This window comes from Lissotriton helveticus, chromosome 3_1 (assembly GCF_964261635.1).
Source record: "Lissotriton helveticus chromosome 3_1, aLisHel1.1, whole genome shotgun sequence".
NCBI classification, from domain to species: Eukaryota; Metazoa; Chordata; class Amphibia; order Caudata; family Salamandridae; genus Lissotriton; species Lissotriton helveticus.
Genome location: NC_136061.1, coordinates 1,151,892,697 through 1,151,914,258, shown reverse-complemented (window position 1 = coordinate 1,151,914,258; position 21,562 = coordinate 1,151,892,697). Strand labels below are relative to the sequence as shown.

Here is a 21,562-nt window from a genome sequence, read left to right as displayed (position 1 = left end):
GCAGTTAGCTGTTTAAGCCACGTTTGGGAAGTAGAGATCTTCGCGGGAGGTGAGATCAAAAGGAACTCTGTTTTCAGGGCATTGAGTTTGAGATGGTTATTGGCAAGCCAGGATTGGGTGCTTCTGATTGTTGAGTTCAGGAGTAAAATGTCATTGGGAGATTGTAGTTTGAGATATAATTGGGTGTCATCTGCGTACATGTGAAAAAGTACATTGGATGCTTGTAGCAAGGTGGTGAGGGGTTCCATAACTAGGTTGAACAAAGTTGGTGAAAGGGAGGATCCTTGAGGGACACCTAACGTAACAGGTATTGGCGAGGACATTAGGTTGTTACTCTTGAATTTCTGCGACCTGTTGTGTAAGAAGGAGGTGAACCACTTGAGAACAGTCCCAGATAGACCCATTCTTGTGTTCAAAAGTTCGAGTAAGTTCTCATGTTTAACGGTGTCGAATGCTGAAGAGAGATCAAGAAGGATGAGGAGGCAGGTATCATTTTGATCTAGCATTTGTAGCGCGTCATCAATTATGTGGGTCATAGCACTTTCAGTACTGTGTCCTGCTCAGAAGCCTGATTGATGAGCGTTGAGGAGATCAAACTGATCAATGTGTTTAGTCAGCTGCAGTTGTGCACATTTTTCCAATAGTTTGGCGAGAGTGGGAATATTGGTAATGGGACGGTAGTTGTTTAGGTCGGATGGGTCGGCGGAAGGTTTCTTTAGTAAAGGTGTGACTTGTCCAACTTTGAGGGAGTCAGGGATGTATCCTTGCTGTAGCGAGCTGTTGATAATTTTAGTCCACAGTGGAAGGAGCCATGGGGTGAAGTCTTTGACAGCGTTGGCAGGGAGGGGATCCGTGAGGTGATTGGACGGTTTCAAGGTGCTGAGCAGTTTGCCTATTTCTTCTTCAGAGTAGGTGTCAAAGGATGACCACGTAGCATTGTTTTTTAGTTCAGTGGGTGTTATGCAGTTGGGAGTGTTGTAGTGGCTTGCGTCAATGCTGAGATCACTCTTTATGTTGTCAGTTTTGTGTGTAAAGAAAGCTGCGAAGTCTTCACAAGAGGGCGCTTTGTCAAAGGAGCTGATAGGTTGGGGTTGTTCCTTGGCTTGTGTTCTGATTAGCTCAAACAGTTTACTTGGTGTGTTTTTTGCTTGGTCGAGCTGGAGGCTGAAGAAGTTTGCTTTTGAGCGCTTTATTTTCCTGAAATAGGCGTTTCTCTTTTTCTTCAGTCTTTTCAGGTGCAGTGCCGATGGAGCTGTTCTCCAAGTGCGCTCTGCCATTCGCATGGCTCGTCTATCTTCATTGAGACTCCGGTCGTACCACGGATTGGATATTTTAGCGGAGACTCTTTTTAGCTGCATGGGAGCAGCCTCATTAATTATTGACGTCATCGCATTTAGATATTGATCAGTCAAGGATTGGACGTCTGTAGCGCCCGTAGGAGGGAGCAGTAGGTCGCGGCTGTTCGGGGGTAGGGAGTCTGGGTTGAGTTTTTTCAGGTCTCTTTTCCATATTTTAGGTCTGGAGGATTGAGTCGTGTTGAGTTTGATTTTTTCATTGATGAAGAATGTGACGATATGATGGTCTGACCAGTCACAGGGTTGGATAGATTCAAGTAGAATAGCGTCCTCTTTGGCGATGATGAGGTCGAGGATAGAACCTTTCTCATGGGTCGGGCTGTTGCATACTTGTGTGAGGTCCAGGGCTTTGAGGAAATTTTTGAGACTATTTACCACCGCATCATTGCGATCGTTCCAGTGGAGGTTGAAGTCACCAAGGTATATTTGGGTGAGCTGTCGTCCGGCGTTAGTTGAAATCATGTCCATGATTTGTTGGGCGAAGGTAAGGTTGTCTCTGGGTGGGTGGTAGATGCGGTGAAGAGAGCATATCGGTTTGCCTTCACTGATAATATCGAGGCAAATGTATTCACATGACGTTGGGGAGGGTAGGGAAGGTGCGGAGACTTTCAGAACAGAGAGGTTGTTCCTGTATATGCATGCAATTCCACCACCTATCTTGCCAGACCTGTCGAGCCTAATGATGTGGTAGTTGGGGGGAACCAGGATGTCCATTATAGGTGTGGAAGATTCAGTTAGCCAGGTTTCAGTCAAGATGATTAGGTCAAGGTCCAATGATAGGATGAGATCGGCGATGGCGGAGGAGTGTCTAGGAGCCGATCTACAGTTGAGTGTGCATTTGAGACGGGGTTTGTCAGGGGAGGTGGAGGGTACTAGAGAGAGGGGGACTTCTCTAAGGTTATTCAGGACGGAGATTCTGTTGTTTAGTGGGTGGGGTCTACGGAATTTTGAGTGTATCGTGGGAATGGTGAGGTGCGTGGCGGTTGTGTCGTTTAGGGGAGCTGGGTCGTAGGAGCGGAGGAGGTTGAGAATGTCGAGATCCGACAGAGGGGTGCATGTGCGACGGGGGTGGTTGTTGCGATTGTCTGCAGGGATCGCCTTCCAGTGTGGGCAGCGGGTGCGGTTGTTGCGATTGTGGGCATGGATCGCGGTCCTGTGCGAAGGGTGTAGCTTGGAAGCGTCAACGGAACGGGTGGGGAGCCATTTGAGAGGGCGGGTGTTGGTGAGTGGGGTGTGTCTGGGGGGTGTGATGAGTAGCTCTTTGATGGTGTGAATGTCTTCTTTGATGGTGAGCAAGTCTTCTTTGAGCTGGAGGAGGGAGGACATAATCTTGTCCAGCGTGGGATAGGTGTTAGTGCTGGGGGAGGAAGTCATGGGTGGGTGGCTGACCTGTGCATTAGCATGCGGGTGGGGGGGTGGATTCGTGTTCATGCAGGGTTCCGTGGTGCCGGCGTATGGGTTGGTGTTAGGGAGGAAAGAGGGTATAGGGGCGATGGGTGTGGATGAGGTATGGAGGATGTTGGTGGCAAAGAGGAGGGCTTTGGTGGCAAACGGAGTGAGCGGGTTGGAGGTGGAGTGTATGTTGGTGGTGATGGGGGAGCCTGAGGGGTAGTGAGGGCTGAGAGTGGGGGGAGGGGGGAGATGGTGTTGGAGATAGTCCTGTCGTGGGGAGGGGGAGTTATAGTAATAGATGTGGTGTGCTCTGTATCGTTAATTAGCGGGTGATAGTGGGGACTGAGAGAAGGGAGGGACAGAGGGTGGGACTTGTCATTATGCGTGTCGTACTGGTGCTGATCTGGGTTAGCGGTATTGTGGGTGGGAGCTGTGGTGTCAGGGGAGAGAGTGGTGGGAGTGGTATGTTTGGGGGTCCAAGTGTTGAGGTTAGGGGGGCCATTATTGTGTGAGGGGGAGAGATTTGTGACTGTTATTGAGGGGTGTGTGGTGGTAGCTGTAGGTAGGTGATCGCCTAAGGTGTTGGGGGTAGAGGTGGGGTGTGTGTCGTTCTGATATTGAGCTAGGTTAGAGGGGTTGTGGGTGAGGGCTGAGATGTCAGGAGTGATAGTGCAGGAGGAGATATGGGTGGAGGTCCTGGGCTTTGAAAGGTGCTCTTTGAACTTGGGGAAAAGGTTGTCTAGTAGTTCCAGGTTCTTGTCTGTGGATTGAATTAGGATAATCCCGTTATTGTAGATAGTAATGGTGGTTCTGCCAGAGAAGAGTTGGGATGGAGTGATGGAGAGAGTTAGGCCATGAGCCGTTTTCCTGGTGGTGGAGACGGTGAGTAGGGTGAGGAACGCTTTTCTCCATTGTGCTCTACGTGAGGTGTGGAAGATGATATCGATGTTCAGGGATCCATTGACTGGTGAGAAGTATCATGAGGCTGCTCCACCGCAATCTACCATTGCAGTGCAAACTATCGTCAACCACTTCCCCATATTAGCTTCTGGGCAGAGCAGGACTCGTAGGTAGTGAAAACACACATGCCTACACCTCACTACCTGGACACGTGTGCTATGGCGCACCCGAACTGCAATGGCAGGAGGGACACATAGCTCCCAGCACCAGTGGTGCCAGTGCGCCTACCAGAGTCTGCACGGCAGACTTGACACGGGTTTAACCCATACCCGTGTCTGTGAGCACACACACTAACCTGTATTGGCAGGCGGGGCACACACAAGCATGGGCACCATTGGTGCCGGTGAGCACTCCGAGCGGCCTAACCTGGCAAGCTGCTCATGCGTTTGCTAATAATCAATGTCAGTGCGCATCCACCAGTCTTCAATGATAGAGATGCTTGTGTTTCAGAAATGGAATCAGCACCATTTCCCAACATGAATAGTAAGGGCCCGTGCTTTCACGCCTCAAGGTACGGCTTATCGTGCCAGTGCGCGCACACCACTCTGGATGGCACCCTCATGGGTACGATTATGCACACCTGTCGAGCGACGGCAGACCGGGCACCTTGCCGCTAGCGCCTTGGATGCAAGCGCACGGCAGGCCTGACCCAGAGGTTAGAACCCTTGGGATGCAGGTGTACGCTCATAAGCCTGCAGTGGCAGGCCGGGGATTTATACAACGTGCCATAGGTGCCGGGGCTCATCCTCCTGCCTGTCACGGCAGGTGGGACATGTATCCGAAACAGCATCCGGGCCGTTGCGTACACACCAGCCCGTGTACTGGAACATCACACCATTGTGTTTGCCCTGCCTTCAGCCTAAAATCATGGCTTTCCGGGGGGGGGGGGGGGGGGGTCCTCCTAATCTTCTGGGACAACCCACTCTAGTTTGGCAGTGGCTTAAGCTATGCAAAATGGATGCTTGATTCCGGGCCAGAGAAGACATGGCTTGGCAGTTCGGGCTGAACTGTTCCCATGAGGCACAGGGTCAAGACTGATTTGCATATGGCCATGTCTGAACTGGGGTGGCTTGGTGAGCAAAATAACAATGGATTAAACACAGATCTGTGACTGGGGGTGAATGTTTTGCCATTGTGCAACATTCCGTCCATCATCTTGTGTGTTTTGCTGTTCACCCTATATGGGAAGGGTATGCCCAGATGTGGGTCCCGTGCTCACTAAGCCACTGGAGTCAAGCTATCCTGGCTGAAGACGGCTGATAGTCAGAAACCGGTCCTAGGATGCTTGATTCCGGTCCAGGGAAGACATGGCTTGGCAGTTCAGTCTTGACCCTGTGCCTCATGGGAACAGTCCAGCCCGATTTGCATATGGCCATATCTGAACTGGGGTGGCTTGGTGAGCAAAATAACGATGGATTAAACCCAGATCTGTGACTGGGGGTGAATGTTTTGCCATTGTGCAACATTCCGTCCATCATCTTGTGTGTTTTGCAGTGGCTTAAGCTATGCCTACCTAGGCAGGGACACTGTGGCACCTCACAGGCCTACTTTTTGATGGGTGGCACACTACGTATTATATCTTACTATTTAACCTGTGCCGTGCTTGCCCTGGGTATGTAGTGTACCGGTTTACAGGATGCAAGGAGGTACAGCACTAAAACCCAATCATATCCTCACCCCCAGCCCAATGCGGGTAAGGCAGGCACAGGCATCTTCCCTCTGCCATGCCCTGTTTCCTAAGGTTATTCGGAGAGAGTCGGCAGAGACGGTCATCAAAGACTAGGAGGGCAAAGCAATGTTTTGGGCTGATTTCCCCTAAGGAGTCTGTCTAACAAGAACGAATGAACAAAAGTCCTTTATCAGGTGGGATGCTACGTACCACAGAGGGCCAATTTGGTTTTATTATGTTTTTTAATCAGGCAATTTATTTTCAGACCGTTTTTGTCAGTGCTGTTTTATAAGCTGGTCGTTATGTAGAAGACTGAATGTTATCCGTTTTGTTCTTTTGTTTATCTTTGCCTGACTTGACAGCACAGTTGTCTGTTGGCCTGTTACCAGTTCTTGTACATAGAGCGAGCCTATCTGCACCCAGAGGTGTATTTTTCTATTGCATATCATGTTATTACCTGCTTCGTGTATCAGTCAACCTTCTTTGAAGTGCTTGATTAGAATGCAGGAGGTACTGATTTAAAATCATTGAAAGTGCACTCCATCACCACACTGTAACATTTTGTTATTTTTATTAATGTGCATTCTATGCAGAACACAGTTCGATTTTGCTCCCCCCCCCCCCCAGATGTTCACAGCAGTTGTGAATGCCTGTGTTTAAATGGCTTAGCATATTTTAGCTTGAAGTTGTGACTTTGTCTGTCCTTTTTGGGTCGCAGTTTACCAGACAGCACAGCTGTCTGATTTGCTAAAGACCTATTTGGGACATTACGAAAGTTGACCTAGGAATGCATTCCGCCTGTTGCTTACCATTGGCTTTCTAGTTTGTAACTTACATTATCCAGCTTGATTTGCTTAAGGCTGTCCAGCTCAATTTCACCCCACCCATTGCCCAAAAATTGTTTACTGTATTCTTCCACAAGCTTTAAACAGGCCTTTAAATCTTGTTCTTATCTCGTCACTTTTGCTGTGCATTCAAATACCGAGGTCAAATTTCAGCCTGTGTCTTCCAGGGAGCTTGGTGTTTATTTTTCTTTATTTCTTGCTGGCTACTGGGTCTTGGCGAAGGCTGTGCAATGTTTTTTTCCCTAGCCTACAATACAATTTAAATACTGTACATGAACTGTGCTGACCATCAAATCAATACATTGGGTGATGACTTTTCCACACATTATCATTTGTGCGCTGTATACTTTTATCAGTAAAACTGTATGTAAATGTAATGGTCATTTCAGTTGAAGATGTTTTGTATGTAATGGCAGTACGCTACCAAACCATGCATATACTTCAGGTGACCCCACTCAACTCTGCACGACTCAATGCCACTGCACTCTGCACCACTCCACACACACCACTCAGTGTCATTGCAATCTTTTCTGCACCACTCCACGTCTCTCTACTATGCACCACTCCACCCCACAATAATCTACTATGCACCACTGCACTCTACAGCACTCTGCACCACTCCGCTCTTTGCCACCCTACTCTCCAACACTGCACTGTGTGCCACTACACTGTGCCTCAAGGCACTCTACTCTGTACCTCTCTGCTGTACGCCAGTGCACTCTATTCCAATCCCCTCTTAACCACTCTACTCTGCACACTGCTGTGAAACAATCTACTCTACTGCACTTGGTACCACTGCTCTCAGCCCCTCTACTACTCTATGCCAGTGCACTCTATGCTTGTGCACTCTACACAACTTTACACAGAACCAATGCACAATGCACCACTGTACTCTATGCTAATTTACTCTGCACCACTGCACTCTACACCAATCTACTTTGCACCACTGAACTCTGCCATTGTACTGTCAGTGCACTCTATGTCGCTCTCCTCTACGCCACTCTACATCACTACACTCTGCCACTCTACGCCACTGCACTAAGCATCTCTCTACTCCACGCCACTGCAAACTACGTCAATCTACTCTAATCTACTTTGCACCACTGCACTCTACAACACTTCACTTTACTCTGTGCCACTGCGCTCAATGCTTCTCCACTCTACACGTTATCATGCACCACTATACACTACCCAGCACAGCTCCACTCTGAAACAATCTACTGTACTCTACGCCACTCCACTCTAAACCACTGCACTCTTCGTAAATTCTTCCCACACCATTCTACTCAAAGCCGCTGCACTCCATGCCACTGCACGCTACAGCACTCTATACCATTGGGCTCTATATCACTACATGCCACTGTTCTACTCTGCACCACTCTATTCTCCTGCACTCTACGCCGCTGAACCACTCATCTTTGCGTCACACCACTCCACTATTCACCACTCCAATCAACTCTGCGCCACTCTTGGCCACTGCACTACTCCACTTTACTCTGAAACAATCCACTCTGTGCCGCTCCCCTCTACAACAGTTTACTCTACCCCGCTCCCCTCTGCAACAGTCTACTCTACCCCGCTCCCCTCTGCAACAGTCTACTCTACCCTGCTCCCCTCTGCAACAGTCTACTCTACCCTGCTCCCCTCTGCACAGTCTACTCTACCCCGCTCCCCTCTGCAAGTCTACTCTACCCCGCTCCCCTCTGCAAGTCTACTCTACCCCGCTCCCCTCTGCAAGTCTACTCTACCCCACTCCCCTCTGCAACAGTCTACTCTACCCCGCTCCCCTCTGCAACAGTCTACTCGACCCCGCTCCAATCTGCAACAATCTACCCTACCCCGCTCCCCTCTGCAACAGTCTACTCTACCCTTCTCCCCTCTGCAACAGTCCACTCTACCCTGCTCCCCTCTGCAACAGTCTACTCTACAGCGCTCCCATCTGCAACCGTCTCCCCTCTGCAACAGTGTACTCTACCCCGCTCCCCTCTGCAACAGTCTACTCTACCCCGCTCCCCTCTGCAACAGTGTACTCTACCCCGCTCCCCTCTGCAACAGTGTACTCTACCCCGCTCCCCTCTGCATCAGTCTACTCTACTCCGCTCCCTTCTGGAACAGCATACTCTACTCTGCTCCCCTCTACAACAGCATACTCTACCCCGCTCCAGTCTACAAGTCTACTCTACCCCGCTTCAGTCTACAATTGTCTACTCTACCCCGCTTCAGTCTACAATTGTCTTCTCTACCCCGCTCCAGTATGCAACAGTCTTCTCTACCTCGCTCCATTCTACAACAGTCTTCTCTACCCGCTCCAGTCTGCGACAGTCTTCTCTACCCTGCTCCAATCTGCACACGTCTTCTCTACCCTGCTCCAGTCTCCTCCAGTCTACAACCGTCTTCTCTACCCCGCTCCATTCTACAACCGTCTTCTCTACCCGCTCCAGTCTGCTACAGACTTCTCTACCCTGCTCCAGTCTGCTACAGACTTCTCTACCCTGCTCCAGTCTGCTCCAGACTTCTCTACCCTGCTCCAGTCTGCTCCAGTCTTCTCTACCCTGCTCCAGTCTGCTCCAGTCTTCTCTACCCTGCTCCAGTCTGCAACAGTCTTCTCTACCCCACTCCAGTCTGCAACAGTCTTCTCTACCCCGCTCCAGTCTGCAACAGTCTTCTCTATCCCGCTCCAGTCTGCAACAGTCTACTCTAGCCCGCTCCAGTTTATAACTGTCTACTCCACTCGACACCGTCTATGCCACTCCACTTTACATCACTTCACAACACTCTGACACTTTGACTTTGTACTCCACTCTACGCCATTCAACTGTACGCCCTTCCACAACACTCCACTTCCCTCCTCTCCACGCCACTTCATAAAACTACACTCTCCTTTACAGCTATAACTTTTAGCCATGCGAAACAGCAGCGACTGTGGTGTACAACATTGCTAAAACATATTGGCAAAGCAGATGGCTCTTGCATAGGCAAGAACTATTAACTTTGCCACTGCTTGTTTTTAGTTTAATGATTTTTATTAGCATTTTCCTAAAGTAGTAATGCTTATAGCATATACACATCAAACACAACAACAAAGGCAACTATTGAGAGGATTAAGGAAACTGGAAATGTAGGGGATGTAGTCTTCGGGGGTGGGGGGTGGCTAGAGGGGTGGAGTTGAGACCATGACTGTATAGGATGAAATTAATCTAGGATGTAGGAAGTATGCATTTGTAGGTCATGGGCAAGCGCTTTTAAATGTTGTCTGGTGTAGCTGCTGTCCTTTACATTGTATATTGCATTCAGAATTCTTGGTGCTTTAACGAACGAGAAATACCTGTGGGTTTTTTATATACACATCTCTGTAGTGGTGGTCCTCAAGGAACCACTTGTAAACTACTTCTGTTTTCATTTAATCATATCCTCAGTACACCTGCTTCTAAACAAAATCTTCCATTTGGTAAAGTGATGTTCGATTGGGGTCAAGTTAATCATTTATGTTGCAATTCCGAAGTAGTTTTCACGCTTTGCTACTTCGAGCTCTACTCCCGTGTTTGGAGGTTAGATATTCTCTCCAGTGCTCTTAGCTCAGTGTTCTTTCACTCTAACGAATTCACTGTTTCCTGTGTATTTGTGAGTACATTCCTCCCTACAAGTACTAAATGTTTACAGAAGGAGTCTGTAGAGGTTGAATGAGAACTAAAGAAATGTGTTTGTTGTAATGGCTGCCCCGCGGTCTTATGGTTGAGCTTTAAGCGTGTTCCCACGAAAGAACCTACCACACTTTGTGAAGGGAAGGGCCCTTTGGACGAAAAGTACTGCATTAACCTCATTGATTAATTTGTTTCATATTCATGTTCAGCATTTGCATGCCACGTAATGATGTGAAGGCATACAGAGGCATCGGTCCTGATGCAAAACATGTAAACGCCGATTTTAGTGTGCTGTGCTATAGTTTAAAATTTCTCGAAGCAAATTGTGTCAATGTCTCACAATTTGATTCTTTGAAACCACCTTTCGATGCTTCACTAAAGTGCCAGTGTGCTTTACTTTTGGTGAGCATTTTAGTCTGACGTTATTTTTGTCTCTAGTCACAGGAGGCATCACGGAGGAACAATTTCAGACTCACCAACAGCAACTAGCTCAAATGCAACGGCAACAACTGGCTCAGCTTCAACAGAAAAAGCAGTTACAGCATTCCTCGCAGCAAACTCATCTAAAAGCACAGGTAAAGCATTTTATAAGGGACCATTTTGCCAATTCTTTTTGTGCAGGTCCTCTTTATTTCATAATTTACTTAAGATTTGGAATTCTGAAGTTCTTGACCGGGCCCTAATCGGTTTCCACTGCATTCATTGTAGACTTTGAAAGCTCACTATGAGACCTGTGGCTCCAGCAATAGGTCTCTGGTTGTTTGCATGCTGTGCAAAATGATCTTATAGAGGACACACTTTAACAATTCTCATGTTTGCATTTATCTTACATTGTCAACCTGTTTTGATTACAATTTTTCGTCTCCACATAAGTATCTCGAAACGTCTTGCCTTTTCTGGCATTTTCAGCATTTTAAAGTATTTTTTGACAGCGTTTTCTATTTTTTGATAGCTTATTGCTTTTTCTATTTGGAATCCTTGTGTTAAACCCTCCAGAGCCAGTATAATTTCCTTAACTTTATACTCCTGTATTGGAGATTGTCCTTTTTAGTCTTGTTTTTCTGTTATCTAAGGTATAGAATACACCTTTTAAACTGTACGTCCTCTGTGCTGAAAAAAATGGTACTGTTGAGTGGGCAAGAGTGCAGGTGTTTAAAGTTGGTACAAAAACTTGAGTTCTGTTTCATCCTCCGTTGAGGTAATTTCGCTGTTAAATCATACAAAAATGCAGCTGCACTGCATCAGAAACTTTGACTGGTGCCACAGGATAGGTCTCAGAGATATAAGGTGAAATCCACTTCAGTCTTCTGAACTGTGTTTTGTATAAATGATTGACAATCGTACTTTTTATGCTTGCTCACCGGATTTAAAGAGCTCTTTGCAAACGCTTCGAGATTTGGAACTATAATTTCTCAGTTGTATGTGTGGAACTATCAACCTTTCCCATCGCTGCAGACCCGCAATGATCGCATTTTCCTGCACAGTTCACTTGATGTTTTACAGAGTCTACTCTCCTCCAGTAATCTCCCTATTCCCAGGGAATAAAGGGAAATAAAATCCGACCTTGAGAAGAAGACTGATTTATCTGGGAACGGTGACTGTAGCTTTCCTACAGTTGAAAATACAAGGTCTGTTCAAAATCAGATGATCGTGTAACCTTAGTGGCCAAATGCCATCAGCTCCTTATAAAGAATTACATGCATCAGCCAAAGCCTTTGCACGGTTTACTTAGATGTTCAGGGGCCTAAGTGACTTTTTACCATTATTAGAGGGCACCGTGCTCTGACCTCAGGTAATACTAAGGTGTGTGAATGAGTTTAGCCCAAAACAAAATTATTCACTTTGTTTTGGGAACAGAGTATTCTAGAACTAGATTATTGAAGAGGAGCATGTTTTCTACTGTGTCAACCTGATGCAGTGTCACCTGCAATACATACTATTTTGCATAAAGAAGGAATGTGTTCAGTTGTTTATTTATTTTATTTATTCAAAGTTTTATATAGCGCGAACAAGATCTTTACAGATATCAGAGCGCTTCACAGAGACAGGGGTAGGGGCAACAGGACTGAACAGAACTAATGGGAGCAGTATAATAGTCAATAACATAATAGGAAAACAGTAGTGTACAGAAAACATACCAATATACAATCAGGTAACAAATAATATAAGACGGCGCAAAGTCATTGATCCCGTTACAATAGAGTTCAGGTAAACTTTGGATGTAGGGATGGCTTATACCAAATTCTAAGGATAGAGACAGCAAGGGGTGGGGGCATCAGGAGGGTGATTCAGCAAACTAAAGTGTATCATATAGTGGTCGGTAGTAGGAGAGTAGCATAATAGTGTCTCAATCAAATAAGAATATAGTGCCAAGAGACTGTCAGGAGATCAAAAATACCAAACGATGCAGAGTCTCTGATCCAACACCTATAAAGATCAGGTGAACTTGGCCATAAGGATGGTTTTCACCTCTTTCTTGAAGAATGCAGTGGAGGAGATAAGCCTGGTTTCAGGAGGGAGTGCATTCCAGATCCTGGGTGCCATTCCTGAGAAGGAGCGCTTGTATGTTTTTTCCTTCCGGAATCTACGAGGTTTCCATTGAAAATGCCATGGAGCTCTACAGTTATGGTAAGGACATTAAATGAGACCACCATTAGACTTTGCTGATCTACTAACGGGAAATGTGGCTCATGGAATAAAATTAGGAGATGTCCTTTGCTCTGTGTTGTTCTTTGCTCTGTTTTTTCCCTTCTGGAAGTACAAGAGAGCCGTCTAGTTTTCCATTTGATAGCAACACTTTTTCTGAAATAACATAACCAATTTTAGCTGAAGATTGTAGGATAGATGTATTTCTTTCATATTTTGTTGGGCAAAAAATGTAAGAGGCAAATGATATTGTATTTTTTAAGTCAAAATTATATTGAGTGTAATTACTAATTGATCAAACTTGTGTTGAAGTGGAATTTTGAATTGTTGCAACAGGAACTGTAAGCAGTTAGTTTAAGACACGGTGCATGATCCATCAACTTCAGCGCCAAATAACTTACTTGGATAGCTGGGTCAGTTTAAAGATGGGTGGCTGCATTTGAAGTGTCCCGCAACATATTTTCTTATCCTGGTCTATTGTATTGGGTGATGGTGACTCCTGTTGCTTACAACTCCGTATAAATGTACAGGTGTAACAGGAAGCACTGCTCTAAAAATATCATATTTTCCTCATCTTAGAATTTCCATTTACATGCAGGATTATATCATCCATTCTAATTTTTTCTATGTATACTGTAACTTGTAGTTTTATTGATTTGGTTATAAATTCATAACTACAAAACTAGAATTCAAAGAAAATTCACGGACTCGATCAGTTACTCTTGCCTATCTTTCTAAAGTAGGTGAGGAAAGCTTTCTCCCATATGTGAGCTAGTTCTGAGTATCAGCCAAGATAGTTGTCCTCCTGTAACATAGGTTAAATGTGGTCCTATAAAATCTTTGACCAATGTAGAAGTATGCGAAATGGAAACCCATTACCACTCGCTAATTTAGATGAGAAGGGTAAGGACAAGTAATTGGCCAATATTTCTTAAAACTCATCCATAACTGTTTCAGATTTCATTACAGTTAACTTGTTTTTCGCTGATACTTCAAGACCTGGTTCTGTCAAAATTATTTTAAATTGTTTTCTAAAATGCCCTGCGATACTTATTTGACTTCCACTTTTTACAGTAGAAGTCTACTGCAGTATTGCCTAGGGCAGAGTCGTTCACAAGGATGGTATCTACTTAGTGTCTTGGATTACAAATTGCTTCTAATAGGCAAAACTCACACCCTCATTGTGAAAGGATTCTTTTCAAGAGAGGCAAGTATTAGCACTCTTGAGCACCTTTCATTTTGCTATATGTAATCTGGGGGTTTTGTCCATATGGTCTGGATTATGTTAACATGCTACTTTCAAGGGTGATTAATTGCAGAAGGTGGATCAGGTTGCCTCCAAAAACTTTAATAAGGGTTTTATTACCCCTTTTTAGTATGTTTTTAAGATGAAGAAAATGTTTACTTGCACAGACATTTTTTAGTTACACAATGGCTTCTCTACTGTTATGTCTCTAGAGTGCTCCCTACATATTAATAGTATTCATCTTGTGAAATAATCCCACGTGCCAGAATGCGATTTCATTGAGACCTGCTAATTTTTGCTTTATGTTCTGCTCTGACATTTATAGTTTAACGTTTCTTTCAAGTATGATCCAGTAGCTGCTTGAGCCTTTAGTAATTTTGGATAACCACCAGGCATACTTTTCTTTCTTTATTTAAGGAGTTTTATAAAGCTCTTGCATGTCACCAAATAGCCACTTAAGAGCACTATCAAAGTAAGAGAAAGGAGCGAAAAATGCCTGTAGCAGAAAGGCAAAGTTAAAGGGGCCACTACTGAGTAGCATGTTATGTAAAGGAAAGAAAGGGAATGGCTATTTATAAAGCTGGATCTACAGAACGAATCCAGGAGTTTGAGAATAATTTTTACCTGTTGATTTCAGGTGGGTGAAGAACAAAATTGCATCTCTGAGCAAGAAGCTTTTAGAGACTTTTCTGAATAAGTGTTAGCCATTTTTGATTTCTCAGCGTGAGTGACATGGACCCAGAACTTGACTCCAAAATGTCACCCTTTTCTGTTTATGCTGAATATTAGTTGATCTCAAATTCCTGGTTACATAATATGGTGAAGCCTCGGACTATTAAGGATCAATATGATGTAGGACAAAGAGAAACCTTTACAGGGGAAGAGAAATTGAGTATGAGAAACTTTTAAGACTTGAAGTTGGTACCCACCATTTTTCCCCGCCCTAGTTATATACATGTTTGTGTTATGGAGAACATAATTGTCCTGACTTTTCTTTGAGTATACAAAAGGAGAGATGTGCAACCACAGTGTGTTTCCTGTCCCGTTGCTTTTAAAATCATTGCTTCATGGGTGCATTGGGTCAATGGCCTGTTCCCATCAGTGTTTGCTTGCATTTCTGTTCTCTTCGTTAGAAGTAAGCTCCGTGGACAGGGAGTTACCTTCTGTGGATTACTGATGCCGCAGTTTGAGACCAATAGATAGCAGCGTCCGCCATCTTATCTTTTCTGTGCATGTAAAATCGGCTTGCATAATAATGAATTGTCTGTTATTACTACTTTCATTTTGTTATAGAGAAGAATACTCTAATTCTATTTAAAGTTTTTGGGGAGATTTGAATTTAGGATCCCTGTGGTCTTATTGGCCATCACCTTTTATTTTTACCCTGCACATATTAAATGTGTAACATAAGTGCTATATACTCAGTAGCTGTAATGCAATAGTTTGCAGTGCACAGCCGCCACATAATGTATTCTTCAGTGTCATTATGTGTATAGAACTATGCTAGTGAAGTATTTTGTTTAATGCTTGTGGGGTTGCTTTAGGTGTTCTTGGCTATACAATTGAAATTAGAAAACTAGTGTTTCAAAACTAAAATGTTTTAATTGTTTTATAGGGCGCAAGCACATCTGACTGTATGTCTAAAACGCTTGACTCGGCCAGTGCCCATTTTGCTGCATCTGCAGTGGTCATCACACCAGCTCCTGGTCGAAGTGAAGTGACCAAGGAACAGAACTCTGGTCATAACAATATAAATGGTATTATTCAGCCTTCAGGTAAAGTGATTTGTCCTTCACCTTGTTTCTGAATGGGGCTAGTAGAAACTAAGCAAGTACACATAAATGTAGCCTCCGTTCTTGTAACGAAATTAGTTGTAATATTTGATGTACCTTGTTTGTCTCAACAAAGTCCTAATAATTCCATTTTGTAGAAAGGAAGATTAGTTACTGGAAGCCTCATGTGCAAATTTCCAAAAGTTCCAATTAAAAATCACTCCGTTTATCTTGCACAAAATTGCCAGATTGCTGTTATACTGGCTTTGGTCAAACACAAATAAGGTTGCAGAACTATTCCCACCCTGCAAAATTGGAAACGAAAGTAGGTTTGTGGCATATGCTAGTTAGGCACGTGTGAATTAATACATTAAGTTTAAGCGAAATGCAGCTTATTGAGACCAAAGTGCTCATTTGCCCACATTTTCATGTGCTACGATAAGACAGTATTTTCATCCGGTCTCTCTTGTTTATCAAGTGTGATAGGCATTATGTGGTCAGAATTAAAATTTAGTACGTGTGCTGTTAAAACCAGGTACCTAAAGTGGATACTAAAAGAAAAGTATTAGTTCATTTGAGTTGTGACAAGTGTTTAATTTACTTTGACTTTAAATCTCTCAACATTTTGACACTGATTTTTACACGGATGAAAAAATCAGTAGGCTGCTAACCTGCTTATGAGGGAGGCCCCTCTTCTCCTCTGCTGGTTTTCTTTGGTCTCCTTCCCTCCCACCCCGTTGTCCAGTCACCTTTCCTCTGGTGCCTTTGCTGTTTTCAATTCCTCCTCAGTCCCTCCCTCACTGTTTCTTTTTCTCACCACATTCCAGTTTTTGTGACATACTCCTTCCAACCCATATACCAAATATCCATTCTCACCTAGAGCTTGCTCTTCTGTGCTCTTGATCCTTTTCACAATGTTAGTCTCTTCTCCCTACCCCCGCGTCTGTTTGTCCATACCACCAGTTTCCATAAACATTCCTGATGCCAGCCTGTTTCTCAGCAGGTTCCTCTTTTACAAAATGCATTTTAGTTCTCTTTTCTCTTGAATAATTATATTAAATGTTATGATTTTCTTATCACTATAACGAAGCAGACATATAATTATATTTGAAAAAGTAAATGATATTGAGGCAGCAGTGCTATAGCAATCGGTGACCAAAATATATATATATATATATATATATATATATTTTTTTTTCCGGTCTAAACTTTATTTGCATTCCGCTTTTAGAGATGACTAGTGATTTGAATTTGTATGTTTTCAATATGCGTAGTTGGTCTCACACTTGCCAATCTAAATAATGTGCACGTTTTACTTACTTCCCACAAAGTGAAAAGTAACGAACCATTATTTGCATCACCTTTACATTACCCTCTGTTGCATACGGTTTGATGTTTTCTTTCACGGTATTTAAAGGACAGCGTAACATATTACTGATATTGAAGAGATACAGCATAGAGTTTGACAACTTGTAGATAGTTCCAATGTAATGGAATTTACAAGTCATTTTATGTGGACTTTAATTTGCATTTTTCTGTGCCACTTAATTCTGTTGCTTTCAATGTTGTGCTCCAGTGACTGGACCATGTATGAAGAACTGGTTGGAAATGCAGACCAACTGAAATCATCAATGAGTTGTTGTGTTTAGACGTATTTCCTAATCTTGTAAACTCTATTTTCCTCCCAGGAAAACTTAAATAATGGTCCCAAAAGCTCATCTGCCTTCCCATTGCCCTTATCAGTGTTTTTGACTGTTTGAGCAAATTACATGAATTCCTTTTGCGTGTGATTAATCGCACCAAAGTGCTTTTATACACAAAATGTAAAAAGGCTTCAAATGTTTCTTTGCCCATTTCAGCTTTTGATTTATTCTTACATTTTCAACCTTTACATATTCAGAAACTAAGTTTGTTTTCAAGAAATCTGTATAAATTAGTTAACTCGCAGCACTGTTTTTTTTTTCTCCTTTCAATAGGAACCTCAAAAACCTTGTACTCCACCAATATGACGCTATCATCCAGCCCAGGGATTTCAGCTGTGCAACTTGTAAGGACAGTTGGCCACGCCACCACAAACCACTTAATTCCTACGTTGTGCACAAGCAGTCCTCAAATGCTTCCTATGAACAATTCTTGTTTGACTAATACAGTGCACCTCAACAATGTCAGTGTTGTCACTCCAGTTAATGTACATATCAATGCAAGGACTTCAGCACCTTCGCCAACAGCCTTAAAACTTGCCACTGTAGCTGCCAGTATGGACAGGGTGCCAAAGGTGACTCCTAGCAGTGCCATGAGCAGCATAGCAAGGTGTGTATGTGTTAATTTCTGTGGGTTTTCCTGAAGCGAGTGTTCAATGTTTTTACTCCATTTGCAGCGTTGTCTTTTTTTTTTAACTGAATGACTTGAGTATGTACACCATTAAATAGGATGGCAAGTAATGATGCACACCTTGTGTGAAAGGAGAAAGGCAAGTGAGAAGTAATAACCCTTGTTTGTTATCTACAAGGGCATTAGCATCAGAAGAAAAAGGCTAGTTCTACCTCCTGATTAATCGTATTTATCAAGCAAAGGACTGTTGTAGTCTTCTGTGTGTGTTAACTGAATTAGTTAATTCAAAGTTAGCCTTTATAGAGGCCACTTTGGATGGTTGTAGGCGTACCTGCCCTGTGGTGAGTGGAGCACTTCCGTCTCTTAATAAGTGCGAGTCCTACGTTTCTAATCTTAAATTGGAGAACACCTATAATTCATATGTGGTGCTTGAATTCTTAATTGAAGATTTTGGTATTTTTGTAGCTTATTTTCTGTTAATCCAGGGACTTTAGTCAGGCTTTGCTCGTGTACTAAGTCCTACCTTCATGAGCAGAAATGTGTATCTATTCTACATCGTAGTGGAATGATTCAGAAGCAGTTCATGCAACTTCCTCAAGAGTGACACACATCTCACCATTCCTGTCATACATCCTGATTAAGCCTGGCTTTTCCTGGAATACATTTATCACTAACACAAAAAGTAAAAACGGTATGCTCTTTCTCTTCTAAACCGTTGTCTGAGAGTATACATTTTGTTCACCCTAAAAGACTTTGACAGCATCTTGCAGCCTTAATTTCGCATAATGTTGCTGTGAGTTCTTTGGTGTATGCAATATTATAAATTAAAATAACTTTGAATAGTGCACTTTCATTGATGCTAAGGCACTTGGAGTATTCTCTAAGGGAGTGCTTCCCACCTATTAGCAACGTAAACAATCTGAGCCAAATCTCTACACCTTTGTGATTGTTCACTCACATAACCACATGTAGTTTACATATTTCTTTTTTTGTGCTAATCGTGATCACATTCACAGTCTCCCTTTAGGTGCAGCTTGGTAGTCTGCTCCCAAGACAAACCTTAATTACCGCACCTCACATCTTTTTGCAAGATGAATTTTGCAAGGCAGACCTGACTAAAAATGTTCAGTTTCGCATCACGGAACGGAGGGAACCTAGCACTTTTACAGTGTTCTCTACCTTTCAGAACTATGAAGGACGTAATGCTTTCCCTGGTAATTACTGCAATACATAGTATCACTATTTTCTAGGAGCAGTATTTCGTGGCAAATTTTGGAATGCTTTTAATGAGGCTTTGATCATTGAAATAGCTCTTAAGAGAAGGAGAGGCTTTGTAGGTTTGGAAAATCTGAATTTGATTGGAAATACAAAACTGACTTTGCAGAGTCTTACCACTATTATGAAGAATCTTGAAAGCATCTTTTGTAAACGACTGCTATTGCTGATATGGGTAGAGAAGTCCCATGTAGTTAGTCTGATGTGACATGCCTTTCATCCTTATTCCCTTCTTGCCAAATGTCTTATGAAAGAGACTACTGTGTACTGCTTACTTGTCGTAGAGTCAAATTTAGCAGACTAGAGTATTTGGTTTTTATTATGGACATTAGCTTACATCTACTAAGTCCACTTAATGCAGGAGAGTGTCGAATTGTGCAGCACTTCTTACACAAAGGCCCAGGCAAATCTAACATCAAAACGAACACACAGTTTGGTAGTCAAAGCTTTTGATGTCAAGAATCTCCTCAAAAGGCTTGACCCAAGTGAAGATGATAAAACGTGGACTCGGGTGATTTTCGTTTTAGTAATTTTGGCATGGGCTGATTTAGCTCTCATCTGTTAAACTTGTGTGATGTAGTTTGATCTTCTTTCTGTTTTCTTATTTAGCTTGTGTTTCACATTTTCAAAGATGTCTACTGGGGTTCTCTACGCCAGTCAGTGTATTTTTGTAATTCTCAGACCATGATTTAGTTAATAATTTGTTGTTTTCTGGTTTCCTATTTGATTGTCTTCATACTTATGTTTTTTAATTTGTAATAATAACCTGAGAAAGTAAAACAATTACATTAGCATTTGCTTTCTAGACAAGTGGTCTTATGACTCAGTGAGCGGTTTGTCTACACTTAGTTTGTAATTAATTCTGAAACTTGTTAATAACTGTTTTGATAAACATGCGTGGGTTTCTGAAGTTAACATCTATTTACTTTTTTTCAGAGAGAATCATGAACCTGAAAGATTGGGTTTAAATGGAATCGCAGAGACTACAGTAGCAATGGAAGTGACATAACCTCAGAACTATTGGACTTAAGCTGTGCTGACAGTATAGGCGTTTATATTCCAACTGAATGCAAAATTCAGCCCTCTGTGGATCACAGGGAGCTAACATGGACCTAAATGGACTAATAATATATCGTATATTAAATCGATATATATATATATATTGTAAATTTTGTAAATTTGGGAAAATCACTACCTTGTAAAATAGTTTATTTGTATCATCAATATTATTTCTGTTACTTGAATAGTAGATATTCATCATCATGCTTTTGCACTTGAATTTGCAACTGAATGGATTTAACAATAATTCTTTAACGGGATCATGAGCATGAAATGGGATCCTGCATCACTTGTTTTAACTATTTATTTTGCCATGTTTACATTTTGTATCTTGTACAAATAAATCCAACTTTGTGTCTAAAAAAAGTTAAAGATTCATAGCTAGGAAATGAAATTCTTGTAATTTTTTTCTAAAGGAAATGTAAAGTTTTCACTTGGTTCATTTTGTTTCGCAATTTGACTAGATGGACTTTTTGGTAAATAATTTAGTGGCATTTCACTGTCAAATATGAAGTTCAAGGCAAAATAGTATTTTCTATTACTGTGCAGGGGAAGGGATGGATCGATACATGCAAATTTAATGTAGTAATTCACTTTTCCATATATTTTGAATGTATATTTCTATTTATAAAACCAATTTATAAAATTAATTACACACAAAAGCAGACTAGGGGGAGCAGAAATTATGCATATTGCACATGAAAGCCGTGCGGATATAAACAATTTTCAACCAAGGACATTTTATCTGAATACTGCATATTTTAACCGGCTTTAAAACTATAACACACCAAGTAAAGATTATTTTACCAGCTATATATTGCATTATATATCATTGCAATAATTATTGGATGTCTAGCTATCGAGCCATCCCTGGTGTCGGGAGGGGGTGGGAGGGTTGTGGCAAGATTGTCTTTTCAATTTTGGATAGTTTTCCTGTGGCTACAAGACAAGTAACGGGTTTGAAAAAGTCTGACTGTAAGTGTTGGACACCTTCGTAGTGTAGTGTTTTAGTGATTTTTTTTTTTATACGTTGTAAACTAGATCCGTGTAGTGGTGTTTCTCAGAATGTTTGTTTATGCACTAGTTCAGACAACTTTCCCTGTTACTTGTTCTTGATAAGTGAAAACTACAGGGAAATAAAATACATATCAAAACATTGGTATTTTGCGCACCTGTTTATTGTACAATGTGCAAAGTTTTGTTGTAGATTGGGGAACGCACAAATAGATAGATTTTTAATATAAATCTATGAAATGTCTGAGAAACTGGGTATTGATTTTTTTCCCCCTAAGAATAACTTGATAAAATAGTTCTAACTTCAAACATTAAGCCAACTTGCATTTAAGTTTTTACTTAAGACATTGTCATCTA

At 42.5% G+C, this 21,562-nt stretch overlaps 1 protein-coding gene across 1 annotated transcript in view; it reads left to right on the top strand.

The window, feature by feature from the left end:
• The window catches only part of EPC2 (enhancer of polycomb 2), a 273,887-nt gene extending 252,538 nt beyond the window's left edge, over nt 1-21,349 (top strand). The window contains exons 11-14 of the mRNA XM_078681762.1: nt 10,301-10,437; nt 15,370-15,529; nt 17,503-17,836; nt 20,069-21,349. Coding sequence (XP_078537888.1) covers nt 10,301-10,437; nt 15,370-15,529; nt 17,503-17,836; nt 20,069-20,141 — 704 coding nt within the window. The 3' untranslated portion in view covers nt 20,142-21,349. The remainder of the gene's footprint in view (nt 1-10,300; nt 10,438-15,369; nt 15,530-17,502; nt 17,837-20,068) is intronic.
• The last annotated feature ends 213 nt before the right edge of the window (nt 21,350-21,562 follow it).